At 32.1% G+C, this 24,460-nt stretch overlaps 1 protein-coding gene across 1 annotated transcript in view; it reads left to right on the top strand.

The window, feature by feature from the left end:
- Positions 1-21,401, top strand: part of LOC123713995 (head-specific guanylate cyclase) — an 85,952-nt gene extending 64,551 nt beyond the window's left edge. Inside the window, exons 9-15 of the mRNA XM_045667955.1 lie at positions 8,257-8,436; positions 9,755-9,893; positions 11,136-11,302; positions 13,463-13,606; positions 14,005-14,159; positions 16,585-16,726; positions 17,173-21,401. Coding sequence (XP_045523911.1) covers positions 8,257-8,436; positions 9,755-9,893; positions 11,136-11,302; positions 13,463-13,606; positions 14,005-14,159; positions 16,585-16,726; positions 17,173-17,256 — 1,011 coding nt within the window. The 3' untranslated portion in view covers positions 17,257-21,401. The remainder of the gene's footprint in view (positions 1-8,256; positions 8,437-9,754; positions 9,894-11,135; positions 11,303-13,462; positions 13,607-14,004; positions 14,160-16,584; positions 16,727-17,172) is intronic.
- The last annotated feature ends 3,059 nt before the right edge of the window (positions 21,402-24,460 follow it).

Raw genomic sequence — 24,460 nt, 5'->3', positions numbered from 1 at the left:
AAAATAATTATTTTCTTATTCATGCTTCCTTTTGATGATAGCATGATATTCCTAGCTTAATATTGGCGTAAATTGTTTTGGTTGTTTCTGTGGTTTTCAAAATAAAAATATTGCCTCTTTTTGACATAAGTTTTGATAAAAAGTTTATGTAAACTTAATATTTAACTAAACAAAAAATTTAAGTACCTACAAACTGATACTGCCTTCAGGCGTCGCTGAGTAAATCGAATTTTGTGAGTAAGTGTTTCTCTCCAGACATATTTTATTATTGAAAAGTTTGTTTTTTTGTTGAATTATTGTATATTTAATTATAATTTATGATTTGCCTTAGAATCGAATCTATGTGCTTTTGCGTACTGTGATCATGTTGCTAATAAATAAATCTGTTTAATTTATTGAGTTTTAAGTTACTTTTTTATATTAATTGATACTTTTTTTGAAGTGGATTTTTTACGGTAACGTCACGAAGATATGCAGCGTTTTTGTCGAAGAAAAGGGAGAGAGCGTTTGAGACTGTTTGAGAGAAAGGGCGAACGTAGCAAAATAGACGTTATTGGTTGATGTATTCGTTTAGTCCTTAGAACATAGAACTTTCGATGGCAATTCTATCGCATAACGTCGTGGGACAGTAAACGCAGATTTTTTATTTATTTATATTATCATTAGCACGAATACAAAGTGAATATAGATAAACAAATACGCACACACCTTTTTTTAATATTTCAGTACCGTAGCCGCCTTTACATAACACAAGCGCTTAAATAATAGCAAACAAATCCTTTAATTTCCGTTTCGACAATTCACTTTCCAATTCCATTAAAATTTTGAAATACTGTTCCATTTTCCAATTTTTGTGATGTACTGTCGATGTTTTCATGAATTTCACAGAATGTTAACTTTACAGTGATTTTTAAATGAATGTCTTTAAATTGAAGATTTATTACATATATGATTATGAAAGTTATAGATTTTTCTAAAAGGCCGGCGACGCACTTGCGAGCCTTATATTTGTGCTATCTCCTATAAAAAAGATTATATTTGTTCAAGAAAATGACTAGTTTTATTTGTTTGCTTTGTCTATGATTTCAGTACTGGCAGTAAATGTCAATTACGAACCATATTTTTAACGACGTTCATACGTGTACATTAAGTTACAAGAATGAATGATATTTCGATTCAAATCGAATTTGAGAGATTTAGAAATGACAATAAATTTTGTGATTCTTGGATATTTATAAAAGGTATCAGCTTTTTGTCGCCTTTCTTACACCAAAGATTATTTGTTTATATATACTGTAGAACAGAGTATATAAATAACAACTAAAATAACCGCTATAACCCTCAAGATCTCAGATACATCCTGTACCTTGAGGTATACCTTTAGGTTTAAGAACATGTTCACTTAGAAAAAAATTTAGGCTTGAAAACTTAACCTCAAACCAATCATAGCTCTTAAAAACATATTACGATATCAGTGTATATAACGTTATTGTTATACATAAATTCTTTTATTCAACGATTCGCCGTGTTATTAAATGTAAAATATTTATTTTCCATTCTCCGAGATCCATATCGGAGATCGACTTTGAAAGATATAAAAGATTTCCAGCGCATAACGATTCTTTACACAGATATTGTTAGGAATAATATATGGGTTCCATTCGTCTTTGAATATGATCGTAACCAATATAATTTAATTAATTTGTATATTTTGAAAAAAATCCAAGAAAGTTTTACTTTAAGATAAAATTTAGCATTATTTTGCCACTGGCTCTTTTCTTTTGTTATTAAGAGAATACTTTGTACTGTGAGTACAAAGTATTGGTGGTGATTTGTCAATGTAATAGGAAAGTAGGTGATGAGCCTTCTGTGCTTGACACACGCCGTCCACTATTTGGGTCTAAGACAATCCGGTTTCCTCATGATGTCGCATGGTAAAGCCAAAGACTGTTCTTACTTATAATATTTAGTTATAAGTAAAAGCAGGCGCCAGAGCGTGGCAATTACGATCCTAATCATCAGTATTCCAAGGCTACAGATCACTCAATTATCAACTTTTTAAACCGTTTTATTAGTTCAATATAAATCTAACTGAATTGTTCTTCCTCACACAGCCTTTGTTAAAGTACTTTGTTATAGTACATTTATTCATTTAAGTAACGTATTGTAAACGCAATTTTTTACTAATATTATTTTATTACCAGTTCTCAAAGACGTAGGTCCGACGAAGAACTGCAAGAATTCTCCACAAGCCTTTAACTTGCATCATCTACGTACATTATTATAGATATAGCATTTAAAGGAGGTCATTGCCATCACACATAGATATCTAAAAATAATGAGATGATAGAAATATAAATGTGTATAAGAAGAGGCTTTTATTATTATTATAGTTGTAAATCCTTTTACACTCATATTTCATGCATGTATTTGGTTAAGATTATAGGCTTTGGATATGAACATAGGCTCCTACATTCACAAAGAAAAAGCACTAAAACACTTGCACACTCAATATCGTAAAGAGACTCGCCAAACTAATTCAAGAATCACGACATGATTGAAAGAAAATATTTGCGTAGATATCGAACCGTGTGGGCACTCGACCATTGTGAGAAAAGCCTTAGAAAACCCTTTTGTGCGGCCACTTTAGGTTTCAATAGGAGACAGTATTTACTTTGTACGATTCGGATCCAATTTACTGAGGTATGTAATTTGAATTTAGAATGTAAATACTTGTACAAATTCTAATAGTTTTTAACGACCTGTTTACATTTGCTACGGGTTTTATTATGTTGGGTTATCCTCCAGACGTTTGATATAATGTTTTCGATGTTTCAATTTCAAATTTGAACAATTTGTTTATCTACATTTATTGTAAGGTGCGATTCTGTAAGCGCTCGGATCGATAATGAGCTCGTTAACTTAGATTTGTACAAGAAAGTAAATTGCTAGCAGCTTCGCTTTGTTCCTAAATGAAATATTACTTTGAAGTTTGCGGTTGAAAGAATCAAAATATTTTATGCGGTAACAGTTTGTATGGCTTAATTTTTTCCTAAAAAGGACCTGCGTGTGTAATTTAGAGAGATATATACAATTAGAGCAGTGTTGGTCTAGTGGTTTCAGCATGCGACTCTCATCCTGTGTGCGCAGTTAACATTCGCTCAAACGGTAAAAGAACACATCGTTAGGAAACCGGCTTGCCTTAGACCCAAAGAGTCGACGGCGTGTGTCAGTCACAGGAGGCTGATTACCTACTTGCCTTTCAGGTTGATGATTGATCATGAAACAGACACAGAAATATGGGGCTTATTTTTTTTTCTACACATTGTACAGTCATTTTACGAAAGTTTATGGATTTCAATACCGGTTTCCACCCAGCCAGATTTTCATCCAGTAATGAAAAGAAATGGCAAATGTCAAAAGTTTCCTTTTGAAAACGTTTTCCTTATACTATAATATCTTCTATTCTGTCACCTTTTATTTATATTAATGAACATTTTATGTGTCAGGTTTTTTAAACTTGCGTTAAACATATGTAAATATTGTCACGACTTTATTAAAAGGTTAAATATTATAATATATTATATTATAATAAAAACAATTGTATCGTAATGTTTTATTATAGAAAGATTTACTAATATTTCTACTATAACATTCCTCCATTTTATGTATAATTTTTCAAAACGTCTTTAAAGTCCACACAACTTAAGTAGCAATTTCAGTCTACGGGCTATTTTCACGAAAAGAATTGAATGTCTTTCATAAATTAGCTGTTATGAGAAACTGAAAATACGCAGTGCAGTAGGTATCCTAGTACCGCGTTCAGAAATGTTATAATATATTTCGACGAAGATTTACGAATCTTGGCCAAATTAATTTTGAGATTAACGGCAGAAAGATATTGGTTTAATCTTTAAATCTGGAACGATTGAGAGGCGTCGTATAAAAATTATAAGAACATCGGAAATTTATATATTTTAAGTGACGATCTTAAAAGGCATATTGATGTTAATATTTTTTTTATATCTAAGCAAAATATCATTATTTGTTTTAATCTGTATCAGGCCTAATTGCTAGGATAGAAGTATTTAATGATATTTTGCTTAGATATAAAAAAAATATTAACATCAATATGCCTTTTAAGATCGTCACTTAAAATATATAAATTTCCGATGTTCTTATAATTTTTATACGACGCCTCTCAATCGTTCCAGATTTAAAGATTAAACCAATATCTTTTCTAGTAAGTATTCTATTAAGTACCCACTAATAGAAAGGCATTTAATACATTGAAAGTTTTATTGTATCACATTATGGAATTAAATAAAGTTTATTTAAATATCACAAAAAACTTATTTCGACGTAATTAAAGAAATGGACATTTTTTATTTTAAAATGCTAACTTCAGGGTGTCGGTTGCGTGTAACGGTGTGAGGGTGTCGGTTTTTGTGACGGACGGAAAAATTTACCATCAACATTTTTCCCTGACGTACCAAAAGTAGTATAACTTCAAAAAATCTTTTGAACCAGTAAGAAATATACTAGAGAAAAAAATAAGCTTTTGGTTTCGTTGCGAATCCGGGTCTAGCGAAATCACTTAGCCCAACAACTAAATGTTTCAGTTACAAAACTGGTTAGAAAGGGATTCAGGTCAAACGCCCGAAGCATCTTGTCCTCCTCGAAAAATACAATACAAAGAAAACTAAAACAAATTATGTTGGTTATCATATTCATTCAAAGGAATTAATTTGCCTTTGAAGACTATTTTCACATGTTACCCAGAACAACCTCCTGACAGTTTTTCTATTTCTGTATTTTCACTACGTGTGATATTGTGTGCTAAATACATATATTAATTGTTTGCCTTTGACTTCATTTCATTCTTACAAATAAATCTCTAGATTATTAAGGTTCTCTGGCCTTAAAATACTATAGTATAAAATATAAATTATGGTTGTACATTACAGGAAAATCCTAGTACTTTTCTGTGATGGACGGTGCACTCTACAATTTTCGAACAAAGTTATTTTAAGTGCTTTTTAAATCACACGTTTTTAAACGAAATCTAAAACTACTTTTAAAAATAATGCCACTTTCATGGCAGCCTTCCAGGGCTTAGATACTGTATATAGGGTTCGTTCGGTGGCGAAATAAATGTTTGCATTTGTAAGCGAAGTTACTAAGTGTTGATACTATAAAATAAATCAGTGGCGCTACAACTTTTTTAGGTCTGGGCGCCAGATTTCTGAATCTGTTTCATGATCATTTGTCAATCTTATAGTCAAGTAGGTATCAGCCTCCTGTGTTCCTCACCGTTTCCTTCAATGTCCATTGGTGCAGTTGGGGCTCGAACTAACGACCTTGGGGGTGAGAGACTGAAGCCACTGACTGAAGGCCAACACTGCTCGCTTATGAATGAAATAATATAATCCAATTAATTCCTTTGTAATCTAACATAGAGAAAAAGGATAAGACAATTACGTAATGTTTACACAGTAAAGTGACCATATGACGTTCACACCTCATGTTTGCTTTTCACAAATAGGTTTGTTGTTCTTAAAGCCCTTCATCCTTTCATTACGAAGGTGCAGCTTTTGTCACGAAAATAAACGTTTTAAACTTGGCTTAAGACTGATTGAATGAGCTAATGTGCAGATGGAAGGGGCTTTTCAGAGAGTACCCGATGTTGTTTCCAATCTCGAAACTACTAATGTGTTTGTAAAAAAACTGGTTGTTATAAAGTCGGTTTACGGTCATCTTGGAATGATTGTACATTTAAATCTTCGAGTGTAAGACAATGAGTCATGCTCTTGTCCTGCGTTCGCCGTTCATCGATTTACCAGACGTCGTCAAGCCAAAAATAAAATCTTTAACCGATAATAACGCGAATTAATTGCAGTATTTATATAGTTTTATTTAAAATACTTCGTAAACACATGTTTTCACAACATTGATGAAGTGATTGCACACTTAAGTATTCAAGTGGAAGAGAAATAGATGCGGCACAAGCTTTAAATGAGCGTAACGGGACAATGACTTATGCTTTTTTCCTGCGTTCGCCGTTCATCGATTTACTAGACGTTGTCAAGCCAAAAATAAAATATTTAACCGATAATAACGCGAATTAATTGCGGTATTTATATAGTTTAATATAAAATACTTCGTAAACAAAAAACTTGATAATTAAATATACTTCGAATTTTCTTTTTTTCTAAAGTCAATTCGTTAATTTAGTAATAACTTACTTTTCATATTGTCGTCATTACATCAGCTAGATACATTTGTAACATTTCATTTTCTCTCTCTCTCTGTCTCTACGCAGAGACATTACGTCTGTCCGCGTATTCTACGAAGTGTACTATTTAGGTTCCTCCTGCCTCGTTTCTCGTACGAGCCGTATTAACTCAAATTTTCATCCGCGTCACCTTGATGGCTGGAAGTCTTTCACTGTCCGAATCACAAGACACATTCTTCGGAATCGGAATCGGAACTGTGAAATCGGCTCCTGGTGGGTTTTCCTCAGAGATACAAGATACAGATTAAAAGAGTAGTATATTCCTCTCTCAAAGGCCGGCCGGTTAAAATGGATTTCCATGGGCTGCGATGACTGCAAGTTTTTGGGCGTAGGCTCGTTTGCCTATAAAATACTTTAAAAAATATATATTATACTATAAAAAAATCATTTTTCGAGATGCCGTATTTTAAAAACTTATCAGTAAAGATTTCATCACACACAAAATTATATCGCCATACAGTAAAAGAACTTTGTAGTTGAGATGAAATCATTATGGCACTTTTAGTTGTAGTGAGTTAGATTACTGTTGTTTGTACACATCGTTACAAGGGTCGTACTCAATCCCAACTTTAGCTTGAGTGGTCTCCATAAAAGGATCCTTACCACATTTTCTGTATTATATAAAAATGAACGAATCGTAAGTGAATCATTGTTCAGCAGTAGTTGAAAGTTGAAGCAATACTAATTTAAATTAAAAAATAAATCTGGCAATCTTTTGTGAATCGCGTGGAACAGATAAGATCTATATTGCTAATTCTAATTGTTATTCATCGTTTTCATCCGGTAAGGTTTATTTTTATTTTATATATAATTCTTATATATCATTTATTGTCAGCTGTATATTTCTGAATTCTAATTGTTATTCATAGTTAAAATCTTTTAATTCGATTAAGTGCATTTTCTGTAAGAACTTCTTGTTAAGTAATATTGACTACTAATTATTCACGTAAATAGTCAATAATAATATTAGTTATTTAATTTATTACCGAGGTAAACTAATGATGTATTGTCAGTAAAAACGCTGTTTTACCTTTAGTTTCTACATAATATGTATTGTTCGTATCTATATTAAAGATTAAAGAGACGCTTTAGTGTGTACTTAGAAATATACATGAATTAATTATACTTCGTCTGGTGGACTTACTTCTATCGACAGGTATTATTATTTCAAGTAATTAACACAATTGGGTTTTTATTTAATATATACTATATACATACCAAAGCGTAAGGCATTATTACGATATCTTTGTTTATACTCATAAACAACAACTGACATTGGAGTTAAGACATGCTTTATAATACATCAAATAGCACTAATCTCTCGGGGTAACAGGTTATATGACATGTTGGGGATTTCAAAGGAAATGTCAAGCCCATGCATTTGACACTTGTCATATCTCATTATGAAGCTGTGGTGAACTGTCAGTGTGGTCACGTCACTGGCGTCATTTATCTTGCTAAATTTATTGAAAACAAAAGCGTATTGTTTATTGGTTTTTGGGATGGAATTTATTTTCTTTGTCTCGTGTTATTGAATATTGTATTTCGAACGATAGAACTGTTGTAATAATCCAATATTGGTAGGAGAGACCTAGAATTAAATTATTATTAAGAAATTGGTACCTAGTATTGTCTTTTGTTAACATAGCTTTTACACATTAAGAAAACACTTTTTAAACGGATTGAAGCTATGTATTATTATGTACAAAAGTGTTTTCTTAAATTGGTACCTTTTCATTGATTTTGCAATTTAAATATTGAATAATTACCTAAACATTTTTTTATTACCTTTAGCTTAGTTACTAATGCATTTTCAACACAAGTTTATAAAGATTTTCTTTGTGCGTGATACAAGTGCTTACATCATTTAATATAGGAATTGTATAAATTAACAACCCGCAAAAACATGTCTTTGTGTTTATACTTTAAGGAAAATGTGCCTAACAAGCTCTATTCCGCAGGGCCTCGAATTAAAGGGACAGATGGTATTTTGCCCCGAGTCGGATTCCTTACTTTTCGTCGGCTCACCCTTTCTCGATGGACTCGAAGGCCTCACTGGCAGGGGTTTATTTATATCCGACATTCCATTACATGACGCCACAAGGGACGTGATCTTAGTCAGCGAACAGACTAGGGCGCAGGTTGGTGACAGCATCAATTTATTATCTGTGTACATCGGAATTTCTAGTAGTCTGTGTATGTCTCTGTATTTTGTGATTGTTTAAAATTGAGATGTCAGGACGCGGTTCATAAACGTTCTATTAGATAGATCTATATTCATATTAATGAGAGATGAATTTGTTAGTAAGTTTTGGAAGTAATAAATTGAGTTAAAAACATTTTTAAACTGTATAAAACTTTTTAATTAATATATTTCCACGTTTCCATGCGAACAAACTGTACGAATGAATATTTTGTCTTCATCACTCTTGTGTCAGTTGACAAATAAATAAACGTGACAGAGCATTATTCAACACGCACGCACGTTCCAACGAACCACAGCGTTCTACTTTCAATATAGACTGATATTACGCTACAATTAACCAGTGGCACTTGCCTTGACCCTGGCCTCAAATTTTTCTAAAAGTCTATAGGTGTCAGGACACTTGTACCTTTTTGGATCGAAGGTTTGTCGGTTTTGTCGCCTGCTCAAGTCATAGGCATACAACTCCTACTTGTTTAGCTGAGATTGCCATTAAACAATTAAGGAAATTATCCCTCCATGGGGATTACAAAAGATTTCTTGATACAATGTCATAATTGTGTTTGAATTAATTACGTTCAAGTCGGTTTTCTGGATAACGATAAAGCATTTACATTTCCAAGGGAAGACATTTTTAATTAGCGATTTTCTTATTATCTCGTTAATTATTTGAAAACTTGATAGCACAATATCTTAATTTTGTTCTTTCAAATAAAATGATTTACCTTAATATTACATTAAAATTAAAATGAATCAATGGCTCTACAACCTTATAGGTCTGGGCCTCATTTCAATTCATTTCAATTTCTGTATCTGTTTCATGATCATTTCTTAATAGGCAAGGACGTGATCAGCCTTCTGTGCTTGACACACGCCGTCGAATTTTTGGGTCTAAGGCAAGCCGTTTTCCTCACGATGTTTTCCTTCACCGTTCGAGCTAATGTTAAATGCGCTCATAGAAAATAGTCAATTGGTGCACAGCCAGGGATCGAACCTACGACCTCAGGGATGAGAGTCGCACGCTGAAGCCACTAGACCAACACAGCTCCAATACGAAATTAAGTTTTAAAATTAGCTTAAATCCTACTAGAGATTTATTCTTGCAGGTTATCTGTGACCTATCAAGGAACACTAATAATGGTTTCAACTAAAATTCTGAGCATTTTATTGTGTTTGTTTAAAATTGAAATTCTAATCAATAAAATAAGTTGAAGTATAAATTACATACGAAGTAAATTTTTGACTTTTTTCAACAGGATGGACTTCGTAAAAGAATGGATAAATTGAAGAACTCAATTGTAGAACTTAGCAAATCCGTTGCGAAGGAGAGAGAAAAGAATGTCAGTCTTCTACACCTTATATTTCCACCACACATCGCGAAGAGACTGTGGCTTGGTAAGCGGAGTTTTCTACTTGTCTCTTTTCATCACAGCGTGAACACAATTTGACAGGAAAAGACAAAAGAGTGAATTAGTTCTTATAAATAAGGGGGTAGACTATAATGTAGAATGTTTATTTATATTGTTACCACGATAGTCTGGGACATAGGATGTCTTTATGTAGTCATATAGTAGCTGTCACCTTTGTGGTTTTCTTGTTTATCTATAATTCCCAAAGATATATATATATCTTTGGGAATTGTAATTGGGAGCAAGAAAAAGGTTAAACAAGCATCCACAAAACAAAAGATAATAAAAATAGGAACATTTTAACCTGTTTTTTGGTAATACACATTTTACTAACATAATATATCATTAATAATAAGCATGATGGATAAGCCTGACCTATTATCCATTTAACATCATGTGTTTCATATCGGTAAAGCCTTATATTACCAATTATACCCACACGTTTTATTAATAACCACAATAATTCATATTTGCTATACTAATTAATTTGTTAGTTAACACCTGCGCTCGACAATTTATTGTCAAAAAATATTCATTACTGTGTACGTGTGTACTCGTACAGGAGGAATAAGCTTTTTTAGAAAAGTACTGGCTAATAAAGAGAAACAAATCTCTTCTCTAGCTTCCTTTAAATCTCTACTGTACAAACATTATCTGTCCACAACGTATATCCTACTACTACGGCCGCCAGTTGTCCTCCTTTATATTTAAGTATGCCATTTGTATTATTATATTTATGCATCGAAGTGTTAACAAAATATAAAAAATGCTAGATGAAACTACGGCCTTGGCTTCGCACCGGAAACATTAACCGTAAATCTTGAAAAAATATATAACTAAACCTTCCTCATGAGTCATTTTAGTTATTGGTGAAAACTGTTATCAATTTCGTGGAGTACTTTTGAGTTTATAGCGAACTGATAGATAGACGCGATGGACACTTTTTATATTTATTTTCTTATTGACGCTTATTTCCCGAAGTCCTGACATACCTCTCTCGCTTCATCCACTTTAATGACATTCACGTTGCATGCTCATTTGAGCCTACCATACGACAAGGCCTACCCAAATCGACTACATCATCCACGGTTGTTATACATGGCAAAACCACCTAAGTATTTGCTTTCGTATCCTTATCATTTGTACTAAACTGTTTTCATAGACATTACTCATCATTAAATAAAAATAAATATATTTTTTTTAAATAAAATATTCTGTTTATTTTTAGGTGAGGCGATAGAGGCAAAAAGTCATGATGATGTCACAATGCTGTTCAGTGATATTGTCGGCTTCACCTCAATATGCGCTACAGCCACGCCCATGATGGTAATAGATATGCTTGAGGACTTATACAGCGTGTTTGATATATTTTGCGAAGTTCTGGATGTTTATAAGGTAAGAAATATCTATTTTTAGAAAATAAGTGGTTAAATTCTCATTCTAAATTATTTTTATTATATAATTGATGATAAGCAAAGACAAGTCTAAGTGAAAACTACGTCAACTATCAAAACTTAGACGGATTGATAACTTCTAGTTGGATTTGACAGATGACATAGACACTAGATACACATACTTGTATACTTAGACAAATCTATTAGTTTTATACTATACATTCAAAAGATAATTATTAATTTACTAGCTAGTAAATTAATAATTATCTTTCTTTCTTTAAACGAACTTCGTTTCTCCTTAATGTGGTTTTAGTTAGCCTTAATACCGTGACACGAATGAATAATTCCACTGTATTATCGTCACTATAATTTGGCTATGCTAACACCAAAAATTAAAAAAGTAGAAATAATTTAATTTCACGGTATTTCGTTTACTACAAAATAAATTAAATTTATGCTTTAGCCTCAATAACACGTGGTAATAATGATATTAAATTGTAGCTTATATGACACGTTTGTCGGTTCACCATAGTAGTGCCATATATTGATTATTTACTCAATTCAGTCGAAAAGTATCGACATCTGTTAGAATCTTTTGGAGTTAACAGATAATTAGGACTGTCAATTAATTATAGACAAATAATTTGTAATAAAATAAAATTTTATTTTTATATTATTTTTAATAATATTTTTTTTAAAAATTAAAAATCTAAGCTATCCTATCTTTTAAGTTGGACCAGACTGCTCACGGTGTGCCAATTTAATTTAAAATCGGTTAAGTCGTTTAGGAGTCCATCGCGGACAAACATCGTGACAGGAGATTTATATATATTAAGATTTAATACAAACTCATAATTTTAATAATTGATATACAATACAAAAGTCTAACTCCATACTTAATTATTTTAAAATACTAGTAACATGTCATCGATTATTTCTTTTTTAAATTTGACTTTGACAAGTATCGACTATGTCAAATAATATAACCTATATTACATCTGACAAAACATGCTAGATAATGAATCTTGTTACCGTAAGAATGGCGTACGTGTCAGGATGCAAGAGCCTGGTATCACTTTCCTAGATTATTTTATATGAAATAGAAAATTGAGTTTCATCGGCAAAGCTTTGCAATATATTTAAATTGACTACATAACCATGTTCTAACTGAAACACGGTCATTAGGAGATTAAAATGACCATGTTAAAAAGCTTGGTGTGCTCAGCAAGGCAAGACGGTACTTCACTCCAGGCCAACGCTTGCAACTGTATAAAGCGCTAATTCGGCCCCACGTGGAGTTCTGTTCTCACATTTGGGCGAGAGCTGCCCAGTACCAGCTCCTCTCACTTAACCGTATTCGAAGTAGAGTGGCTCGAATCGTCGACGAACATACACACATGTTGTGTTGTTACTAATGTTACGTTTCAAATCAACATATATGTCTAAAATAATTTATCATCCGCATATTATTAAGTGTTAAATTAAACCACGATACAAGATTCTGTCCAAGTTAGGTTCAACTAATGGAAGTTTAAACTGAATTCAGAGTTAATTATGTGTTTTAAGCAAGCTCTATCGGTTGTTAAACATAGTGCTTAAAGTTTATATTATTGCGATGATCCTCAGACGGTTGCAAATTATATTTATATATTAAATTTACTAACCCATACGATACAGTATACTTATATACGTTGAATGAATAAGGATAATATTTAAAAATAGAACAGCAAATGTTAAACCAATGTGAATAAAACAAACAAATACAGTTTATAAGCAAAAAAACAATCGAATGAAAATAGTTAATGATTAAGAAGGGGCGAGGGGGTTAATCTTTGATTTTCTTATTTGGTGATTACGTTGACAGTAATTATTTACAAACGAAATGATTTGATTTGAATTCGAAGATTCCACCAAAAAAAAAAAAGTTTATGTACCTACTATTATTTTTGAGAGCTCTCTTTTGCTGACAAATGGAGGGGAAAAACGAAACCACGACGTTCTCAAAAAAAGATTAAATTAATGTCAATGTTAAGTATGACTTATAGGCAATGTTAAGTTTGCCTATAAGTCATACTTAACATTGTGTTTTATTACTATCAGTGTGCCGAGCGTTGGCAAGCTTTTTGTAAATAAATAAATATATGTAATTCGTTATACATAGGTGGAGACTATTGGTGATGCATATTGTGTTGCCAGCGGATTACATCGGAAAATAGACACTCATGCGCCGCAAATTGCTTGGATGGCGTTACGTATGGTGGAAACTTGCGCACAGCACTTTACACATGAGGGAAACCCTATTAAGGTACTTATTTTTAATGGTGCTTTGACACGACTGTAGACCTAGGGTGAGATTCAAAAACGAGACTTAGCACGAAGTATACTCTTATGTTAAAATGTAATACTTTTCTAACGGAAGCTGAGCGTTAAGTTTCATCTCTAAATATTACTTTTACACATAGGTCGCAAACTATGTTTTATTTATAATTTATGTGATCTATGAATTCCTTTTTTCAACTTGACGATCTCGCATCTTCTTGAAATCTACGTAATTTTAACTTTCTTTAGAAAAGATTTAAAAGCGCTGAGACTCTCAATTATAAAGATTTAAGAATCAATCATATTGATTAAATTTAAAAAAAGCACGATTTTATGTATAATTTAATTTATCAATTAATTATATAATTGTTTTAATTTCTTTAGATGCGCATAGGCCTCCACACGGGCACAGTACTCGCTGGTGTAGTGGGTAAAACCATGCTAAAGTACTGCCTCTTCGGGCACAATGTGACGTTAGCAAACAAATTCGAGTCCGGCTCCGAACCGTTGATGATCAATGTCAGCCCTACAACTTATGAGTAAGATTTATTTTAATAATGTACAGTGTTTAAGTTACCCATGCAAAAGCCCTCTAAAATTCACTATAGCGTAAATTAAAATTATAAAATACAATAAAATAATAAATACCTGTGTCAGGGTTCCCAGCTCTTCCATAACAAACTTAAATATTAAATTCCATAAAATTACCCCTTTTTTGTCAACTGTTTTCAATACGCGTGCATGAGTGAGTGTGTGGGTGCGTGTGAGTAAGTGAAGGAATGTATGAAATGTATAACTAAAGTTATATTTCAATAGTTTTTATTGTTAACAAAAGCTACTCATTTTAGCTAGTTCGGGAAACAGTTTCAAAACATGGTTCATATTTAAGTAATATTTTGGTTCAACTGATACGTATATTTTGTGAATAATTTGGTTAAAATATAGATAACGTTTGTTAAACATTTAGCGAATCTTGTTTAATTTTCATTTAACAAGAATGTACTCAACGCCAGCAAAAATAAATGGCGACCTACTTACCGTTCCTATAACATTTGATTATTTCCAATCGTTGTCCAAAGCAAATATCTCCTAAGACATGAGAGATAGCCATAACGAATACTTGACATTATACGATAATTTTATATTTATTTCATAGGGTTCTATAATAATAAATTTGATCGTTCCATTAGTTTTTATAACCGTCGTAATCCCAACCATAAACTTTACGCATTCTTTATTTGTCTTTACAAGGTTTTGTTTTTTTATTTTAATAATTGATTAAGCTGTTTATTTTTTGATATTATTTTAATAATGGTGATTTTAATTTCATTACTCCTTCTATTACTGCAATTTTAAAGTCAAACTTCGTAGGTAAATCGGCATATCACATTTCCACCTAATTGATTTTATCTATAATTTTGGGCTAAACGTAGGAAAATATCGACTTCAAACCTAGTGGCAGACTCGAAATGAAAATACAGTGAATTAAAGTTTGGATTTCTTACTTTATTTTTTGGTTATTTAATGATATTTATTCTCATAAGAATTAACGATTGGTGTCACCACCTAAAGCGGATCATATAACTGCTTAATACTTAATCTAAGAAAATTTAACTTCACGAGCTAATTCGCATTTTGGTAGCGTCACACGTTAAAATTATAGTAAAAAATATAATTAGCCAGTTTGAATTAATCCACGAAACATTATCGACTAATAAAATAATTAACACTAAACGTACTTCAATGCTATACCTCTATATTTATTATAGTGTACTTAAATAGTATAATTTCATAAATATTATACTAACTGAAGATGGATGAAAGAAAATGTAAGTTTATACATAACAGGTGGTTCGTTGTACAATGAATGCCTTCAATTTATTGATAAAAACCCTTATATTTCCAAGTTTTTGTTACATACCCTGACGTCCCAAAAACTAACAATATACGTCCCGAAACTTCGAAAATACGTGAAAGTTCTCGTCCATTTCCATTACCTTATCGGATCATAACTCATACTTTTGAACATTGATTCAAACAGTATTATAGGGAAAGGAGCTATATTTTTTGTGTTCATACTTTGTGTGTGAAAAGATGATCCTCTGTGAATATTGGCTTAAACGCGTTGTGAATAATAATGCCTAATATGATAGTTTGATTTTCCCGTAAATCCTTATTTATAAATTGAACGAACTAAAACGGATTTTTGTTCGGTTTTTATCGATGTGTGTGCCTTCTTTCGGAAACTTTAGATGTATAATTTTGAAAACTACGCTCTCTTATTTTAGGTCCATAAACTTACCGTTTGAAAGAAACGCTTCATACGCATGGAATATTTTTTTGTTTGATGACACAATTATTTTATCTTTATGTTAAAGTTAGAATTGTATTAGATAATGGCGGCCTGCAGTCTATTTACTATAAAAGCTTAATGTTTGGTAAAGGCTTAAAAAGCAAAACGTTTTTGTATTTTGGCAGAATACAAAATACCATCCATATCACCTCGACGTCCACGTCGACTGCGCGTTTTCTAAGGCAGTTTTTGCCGCGCACCACCACTATGTGGAACCAGCTACCCACTGAATTTTCCGAACCAATTCCGAACAATTTCCGAATAGAATTCGACTTAGGGTCCCTCAAGAAAAGTGCGTTCCAATTCTTGAAAGGCTGGCAACGCACTTGGGAGCCTTCTGGCAATGTGAGCGTCCATGGGCGGCGGTCTCACTTAAATCTTAGCTTTATATATATATTATATTATGACTTTTAACATTTGTTTTTCGGCTAGGCATAGCAAAATTTCGACTACCAAACTAGTGGTAGACTGACAATGAAAATACAGAAATGTAGTTTAAATTTATCAAATTGTTGTGTATCAATTTAACGTACTTTTGTTTAGTTAACAAAATAAACGCCAAATCCTACTCCTAGGGTTAAGCATTTCACAGTAAATCTAATTATTCACAGGTGGCTAATCAAGTTCCCGGGTTTCGAGATGGAACCGCGAGACAGGTCGTGTCTCCCGAATTCCTTCCCAAAGGACATTCCCGGCACTTGTCACTTTCTACACAAGTACACGCACCCGGGGACAGATCCGGACGCGAGCCAGGTGAGCATACATCATAAGTTAAGTCTGAAAATATGTTTTGTGTGATCGAGACATGTTTTATACGTTAAAATTTTCATACAGCAACAACAATTCAAAGATCTACTTCGGTGTAGATCTTAAACTTGCTTTCAGAGTCAGTATTTTTTTCATGTCTGGTGTTTTTATATGGAGTATTTCAAATAGTTTTTGATTCTCTTGAGTCTATATTTTGAATTGATAAATATAATATAAACGATAACCCATATTTATTTCACTCGAGTGTTAACAAGTTTCACAATACATTAATCACTGAGGAACGTGTTTATTACTGTAATCAATAGTTTTTGTTGTATGCTAATTAATCCTTCTGAAATACACCATTTTAACGACAATCTATTTAACGTCCTGTTTAAATTCTATTTAATATTTTAAAATTCAAGAGTTTTATCGTGTGTTTATTTTTTAAGGTTAAACATATTGAGGATGCGCTTAGAGAGTTTGGCATAGGACAGACCAAGCCAACGGACGTAGAGAGCGAAGATCCAACATAGTCATTACATTTGAAAATTTAACATTACATTCCAAAGATGCAAATAGCTACTTATGTTGTTTAAACGAAACGCATACAAGATTTTATTATTATACTAGCGAATTCGACATACGTTGTCCTCTAAACACGTCCTACATACAGAAAAATCACTCAAATGTAAAGCATTCGCGACTCTCATATATTCATCATAATCTGCCGTTCAGGAGTTTAATTACGAACACTTGCACAAAAAGTTCGTTCAAATTGGTCCAGCCGTTTAAGAGGAGTTCAGTGATACACGTACAGTAGTATATACATATAAAGATGAATATGGTAGGAGTCACAGAAATTCTAAAATCAATTGACGGTAATCAATAATTAAACAATAATCTTATTATAACAATGGCGCACGGAATCAGCTTAACACTGGTGGATTTCCCGCATTAATAATAGTTCTTTGAAGTTGCTTTATAATAGATCGCAAATAGTCACTATAACCCTGTGATGAGCTAGGCTTATTTCACTAATTATTTTTTAAACTAGGTTTCTGAGCCTTTCAATTTAGTATGATTTTCTGGAAATCGAATTAGAGATCGCAGCCAACCACCAAGCCACTATTGGTAAAGCGCATTCACACACAGCGTCAAGACATCAAGGGCTTACTTAGGGATGTCGCTAACATAATTTTATAACTTCATAATATAACTATCTTAAATTATTTTAGGGCATCGTCTTTGTATAAAATATTATAATAATTGTAGAAATAGCTTTTGTAGTGTAGTCTATGTGAATAATGTTTAAACTGATTCAGAAACACTAAAGTTAGAGTAGACATCACGGATTGCTTGCAATATCAATACAATATGCTTTAAATAGTATTTGTGATAATCCATTTATTAATTAATTGACTACAACATGTACATATATGTATCTATTCTGTACGCGTGACATCGTCAAAAGCTGTGTCGAATGTTAGTTTAGAGCAAAAGTTTATCTGTGAGTGTGTGTGAAATTTTTAATTCATGTGAACATTCTCTACAACTTCGACTCTGTTAAACCGAACGAATAGCGATTGAGATCCCGACTTCAATGACGTGTCTGCGCAAAGCCAACATCAGCGCTACGCATTTTCATAGAATTAATGAATATAAAGTATAGAATGGCTATCGCTATAGGAAGTTACACAGTAACAGCTGATTCCAATAATTATGACTTCAACAACGAAACTCAGTTTTGATGTATTTTTTTGTTATAGTATAACTAAATATTGGATTCACAATATTTCAGGTTCTATGTAAGCAGTGTCGCACACTTTCTTGGCCGGTAAGAGCATGGCTGTCATGGATATTAGTATTGCCATTTTATAAAAAAATACCATTATAAGGGGAATAATTTGAAGTCATGCAGGTTAACTCAATGAAACGATGTATACTAGTATCTAGAAGGTCTAGGCTTAAATAAATGTAATACAAACTTATGAACAACATATGATAGGTTTTGTTACCTTTCCTATTAATTCCTATTAATATCTTTAAAGAACTGTTCGATAAAAAACTTTGCCATTATAATTAATAACGTAAGGAGTAAAAGTTAAAACATTTACAGTTGAATTTTTATTAGATGTTGGTAGATGGTAAAATTATTTGCTGTTAAATTTGTCTGACATTTCAAAATGGCGAGGGTAGTACCAATTGCAAGCGCCGGCCAAGACTAGTATGTGGCACTGTTACGATCACTTGACAGCTGCTGTTGTTATAGTTTGACGTCCCAAATCATCTGTCTACTCTCGACACACTGTATTCTTAAACTATTTTGCTTAACCTCGTTTATAGATAATTGTTAAAACTTTGTGTGCTTAGGGCGATAAAACTCTTAAACTTTAGTAGTTAATTAGTGACCTATATAAAGCTTTATATATTACATAAGATGTACATACAAAAATCCGGGATAATTACGACTTATATAGATAAAGAGGTTACATATTTTGTATATATAGTATATGTATCGGTATTAGAGAAAGAGTCATTCTAAAATCACTATTTTACTAAGTATCTCATATCGTTAATCAATGTATACATTTTGAAAGATATATGAAGGAAATCATCGCTTTCACAATGCGCTTCGCATCCAGTATTTAAGCTTTTAGCAAATCATATTATTGGACCTGCGACACGATAATTGTAAAAACCTATTTTCGACAATCAATACTTAAACTATCTGCAAACATAGAAATTTTCGCGGGCCCATTGGACTAGCTACATATTTAAATAAATATTTAGTTTAAAATTTAAGAGGAATTTGTCCCATTAGCTCCTAGCCCTTTTAGTGCCAAACAAGCAGGAGTTTTTATACTATGATAATAAAATACACAGAAATTAAATACTACATATTTACTGTCAAAACGAGCGCTATCGCAACGCTAGCATTTTTCAAAACTATCGAAAGCAGCGCGTCGGCGCTCCATGGCAAGGGCTAGGCTAGGGACACTCACATTTTGTCTGTTACATTGATAGTTTGTGGTTCCCAAAACAGTATTAGGAATCGAACCCAGGCTAGGCTATGCGCCACGTGGGTAGGCAGCCGTAAATGTAAGTTATTATAGTAAAAATACGATTCCTTTATTTTGTAATGTTAAGCGTAATTGGTCATATATATAAACCATTCACCTTATTGTAACGAATTCTTAGTATAGCCCGAAGGCTTTCACTGTAAATGTTCTAACATAAATTGTTAAGAAAAAGCGTATGTTCTAAATAGGTAATGTTCTATGATAATAAAGATTATTATAAAAAAAAACAACAGATATATTTTATGCTGTGATATCACATTTATTTATCGTAAAAATACCAATGGGAATATAAAACAAAAGATGGCGATGGCGTTTCGTTTAATTGTGATTGGTAAACTACATCTGCAGGCCATTTTCCACATCGATGTCTGTTGTTCCACAAATGGGCGTTACTTAAGCCATATTCGCCGGCAACGCACTCGCGAGCTCTCTGGAATTGACTGTCCATGGATGGTGATATTATTTAAGGTGAGCCTCTAGTTCATGTGTCCCTGGTCTATATGAAAGCAATTACATACACGCTACAAGATTCGTGTTGCCTTATCACAAATAGTCGAAATGTACCATCTCCACTGTTATTGACCATTCTTCTATTTTAAGTTAATTTACCCCATTAATTGCTGTCCGATTGTAAAATTATTCTCTCAAATCAATATTTAGGATCAAAGTAAATTAGATAAAACTCTCTATTTACTGTTGTGTTCTAAGCCTTCTCTTTAACCCGATATAAAGTTATCACATATTATCACATTACAGAGCAAGGATGATCCAACTTTACTTTTTGTGTGTATTTTTCATAAATGACAAAATAATTCAAAATAATATTTAGTAATAAGATTTATCATATATTTCAGATAATTTCACAGTTATATGTAAAAATCATTGGAATTAGAATTATGTAGACATTATTAAACGTTGAAACAATGAAAATTTTAAAATTCGTGCTTCACTGTACCTCATGTAAATACGGCTATGTAGTCAAAACTTAGGTTAATATAAAAAGCACCATGTGTAGCAATAATGCTTATTGAATCACATTTATGTATTTATTTTGTAAACACACATCGTAAATAACTTTGATAGCATCGTAATTTGGCAAGATTTTTATTGAGGAAACTTTATACAATTATTTAGTTGTTAAACCTAAAATCCACTTTAAAAAACTGCGGATCTCTTGCCAATATTATTACTGAAAATATTCTTTATTTTTTTTTACTTTAAATAAAGATAATGCGAAAGCAATGGTAGGTCCGTGGCCTGCCCATACTCTTTATATCTCTTTAGATTTAAACTACAAATCTAAAGCAAGCTTATGTAAAGGAGTTTAGAATTCCTTCATCGAATGACTTATTTCCATGCATTTGTACCATATAATGAAATTTGTATGAAATTATTCACTTAGAGAATGTAGACTTCAAAAGTGTATAATATGAAGCATTTAATTAGATTTAAGCACAGCCTTCTTCGATGTAATTTCCGTTTCCTATAACCAACTGTGCGGTTAACCAACAGTTACATATATATAATATTAGATACTATCACGCTATCTTTCTATGTACTAGGTCTTGCTATAAGAAACTAAAACTGTGAATGCACTGTTAGTGAACTGTGGAATAAATTGTTTCTTTGGTAATATGCTATTTTATTTATAAATTCTACATTATTATTTTGTTTCTTAAGTTTTAGTTAGTACTGAAAATGTACTCCATTAAGTAAGAAAATGAGTATTTTGTCCGTTGAATCTTTCGTTTCTTTCTATCATATTGTGTATACGGTGTTGTGAAAAGAGATAGAAGGGTCCTACAATAAAACAGTGTAATAGTACTGATTTTTTTTTTCATCCAAGATTTGCTGTAGCAAATAGCAACATAACTATATTAGATGGTAAAACTGCGCTGGTTAGTCAGAGGCTAGAGATTGTGGTCAAAGATAAAATAATTTAAGCAAAAATGTAGAAACTTTTATATAAATTGTCTCTGCAAAAGACATTACGTTCCTTACTTAAGAGTAATGAGTAATTTACCTACTTTAACAAACCTAATTTACTAAAAAGGATATTTAACAAAATAAAGTATACCGACGCTACTTACAGTCTCTATTAAAAGGAAAATACTGTTCTTGTGTACTATTTTTATCCATATACATAGCACTTAAGACTAACATGCACTCACAATCAATTCACTAATTCGATTGTTTTTCTCATTTTCAATCTTCACACTAGTCCAGTGGTGTCAAGAAGTTAAATAACCTGTACATTCACATAGTGCAGCCTTTGTTCGTGGGCTCGTGGGCGTGGGCGTAAGTTCTGATTTGTTAAATTTTCTACCTTTGGCTATTTCCGCGATCTTTATCCTTCTTGCTAAAATTTGTCTTTGATACACTATAAATTGTATTCACAGTTATTGCAAACGTGTCCGGAATTATCATAATTCAAGTTTGGATTAATAATTTCTACTTGATTTCGGCTGTAATTATACTTTTTCAGCAGTCACATAAAATGTCTTTGACAATTATAAAATTTCTTTGCTAAACAATTTTCGTAAGCGTCATCTCATCAGGCTTAGTGAGACAATTGCCACTTCAACATAATTCGTAAAACAAAACCATTTTAGATTTAGACCCTCCAATTTACATGAAAATTAAACGAAATTACAATTTTCTTTATTTGAGAAAGAAAATGAAAAAGTAACGGTGTTGTTATCCTTAAAAATTTATTAAATTTTCCCAGTACAACAAGATGTCTTCAGTTTGAAAGACGCCGCTTCATTTGCTTCATACCCTGACACCTTAACCAATAAAATCGGCAGGCCTATTGTTTGGAATTTCGTTGGTTTAAAATCAGGTAACACTAATAACAATATTCGCTAATGTACAAGCAAGGTTATGGAATCGACAGTGTTTTGGTAAGTTTAAAATTATATGCTAAGTAATTTCATTTGTTTTATTTTAATGAAGACTTTACTGACAACATAAAAAAATGCGGTTTACTATTAAAAGCAGTCTCTTGTAGACAACCAGGTTGTTGAAAGGGTTGAAAAATTGTCTTCAACTATAATTGAGAAACTTATGTTATCTTAATTAGGAGAACTTATCAATAACACGCCAATTAATTGGGATAAATCATGGGAATAGGCAAACGTAAAATTTAAAGAAAACTTAATAATAATGTTTTCCCTTAATTGACTGAATCAACCAATAATAATGATCTTGCTTATTGTTCGCCTTTATCGATTTGTACCATAGCTAGAAGCAAGTTGGTAAGTTATATTAATTATTTCTCTTTATCGGCAATTAGGTGAACAGCCGTCACAGCGGGGATTCACGCTGGTCTTATGTTTATTGTATTATCAATACGTCAAGTACAAATTAATTGCCCTCTTGAAACCTGAAATTATAACGAACAACATTAGTTATTTCTTAATTTGTAATCTTACAGCTAAAATAGCTACATATTATAAAACAAAACAATTAGACAATATACAAAAGAGATTACATAAATAAACAATATATATGAAACAGAAAACATAAGTACAGTAATATACAAAATAATAGATGAAAATTTCTCAAATTTAACAAAAAGTACACGAAAAATATTTCAAAGAAAAAACTATATTGTTACTTCTAAACATAGTCAAAGTCTTCCCGCGTCTTGAATTATTTCCATACATCCTCTTTGGTGAGGTTGAAAATATCAATAGCCTCATAATTAGTGTCATAGTTAGATAAATCCCGAAACATTGACGAATTGTGCACGTAATTCGTGTTCGTACTAGGCACAGGGAACAATTGTGAGTATCTTGTCGCATACGGTGGAGGGATTCTTAGAGAAATTAACGACAGCAAATAATTTAGGCTTATTTAGAATATCGTGCAAAAATAAAAGGTAAGTCTTGCTGACTCCATCGACATTCTAATGAGTCTTAATTAAAATATTTGCAAGAATCTGCGTAACGATCGAAACATTGATACTGTTTAAAACTAAGGTATCTCATTAGATTGTTTTGTGTATTTTTATATATCTTATATAGAGTATGGAGAACAGCTAACAGTGTTGAGGTCAATTCTTTTCTGGTTTATGGTTTAGATGCTGTGTGGAGATTTAGTGCTGTCAAATTCAAAACATTTTTGAGCTGTAGCATTCCTGCTACTTAGTTTTAAGTATCGACTTCTTAAGCCTTATGAGAAAAGGATATATTTAATATCATCGATATTCGAAACTCAAACACATAGTTGGCTCTTTAAGTAGCAAAAGTAAAAAGTTTTGAGGATTAGAGTGACTTATAAGCAGACAACCTTTCATGATGGTGATCTGTAAAGAAAACTGAGTTACGTAATACTTATTATGGAAAGAAACTACTATGTTTCTTTATTTTATACGACACCCATCCATAGGTAAAACAGAGGCTATGTACTATCTAATCCTATAGTAGCTAGCAGCCAACGCGGTTGACATAACAGTTTGTTTGGATTTGACAGATATGAGCTTGACAGCTGTTAAAGACACCGTGATTGAAAACATTCAATATTGTTTCATTATTGTGTTATGTTATTGTAGAAAGCCTAAAAAGTAATTGATACTTTAAATAAAAGACTTTATTTTTTTATTGTTTTCAGGTAGGATAGTGTAATCTAAGTTCAATAGTGTAATTAGTATAGT

This window comes from Pieris brassicae, chromosome 1 (genome assembly GCF_905147105.1).
Source record: "Pieris brassicae chromosome 1, ilPieBrab1.1, whole genome shotgun sequence".
Classification (NCBI taxonomy): Eukaryota; Metazoa; Arthropoda; class Insecta; order Lepidoptera; family Pieridae; genus Pieris; species Pieris brassicae.
This window is presented reverse-complemented; position numbering and strand designations above follow the sequence as displayed.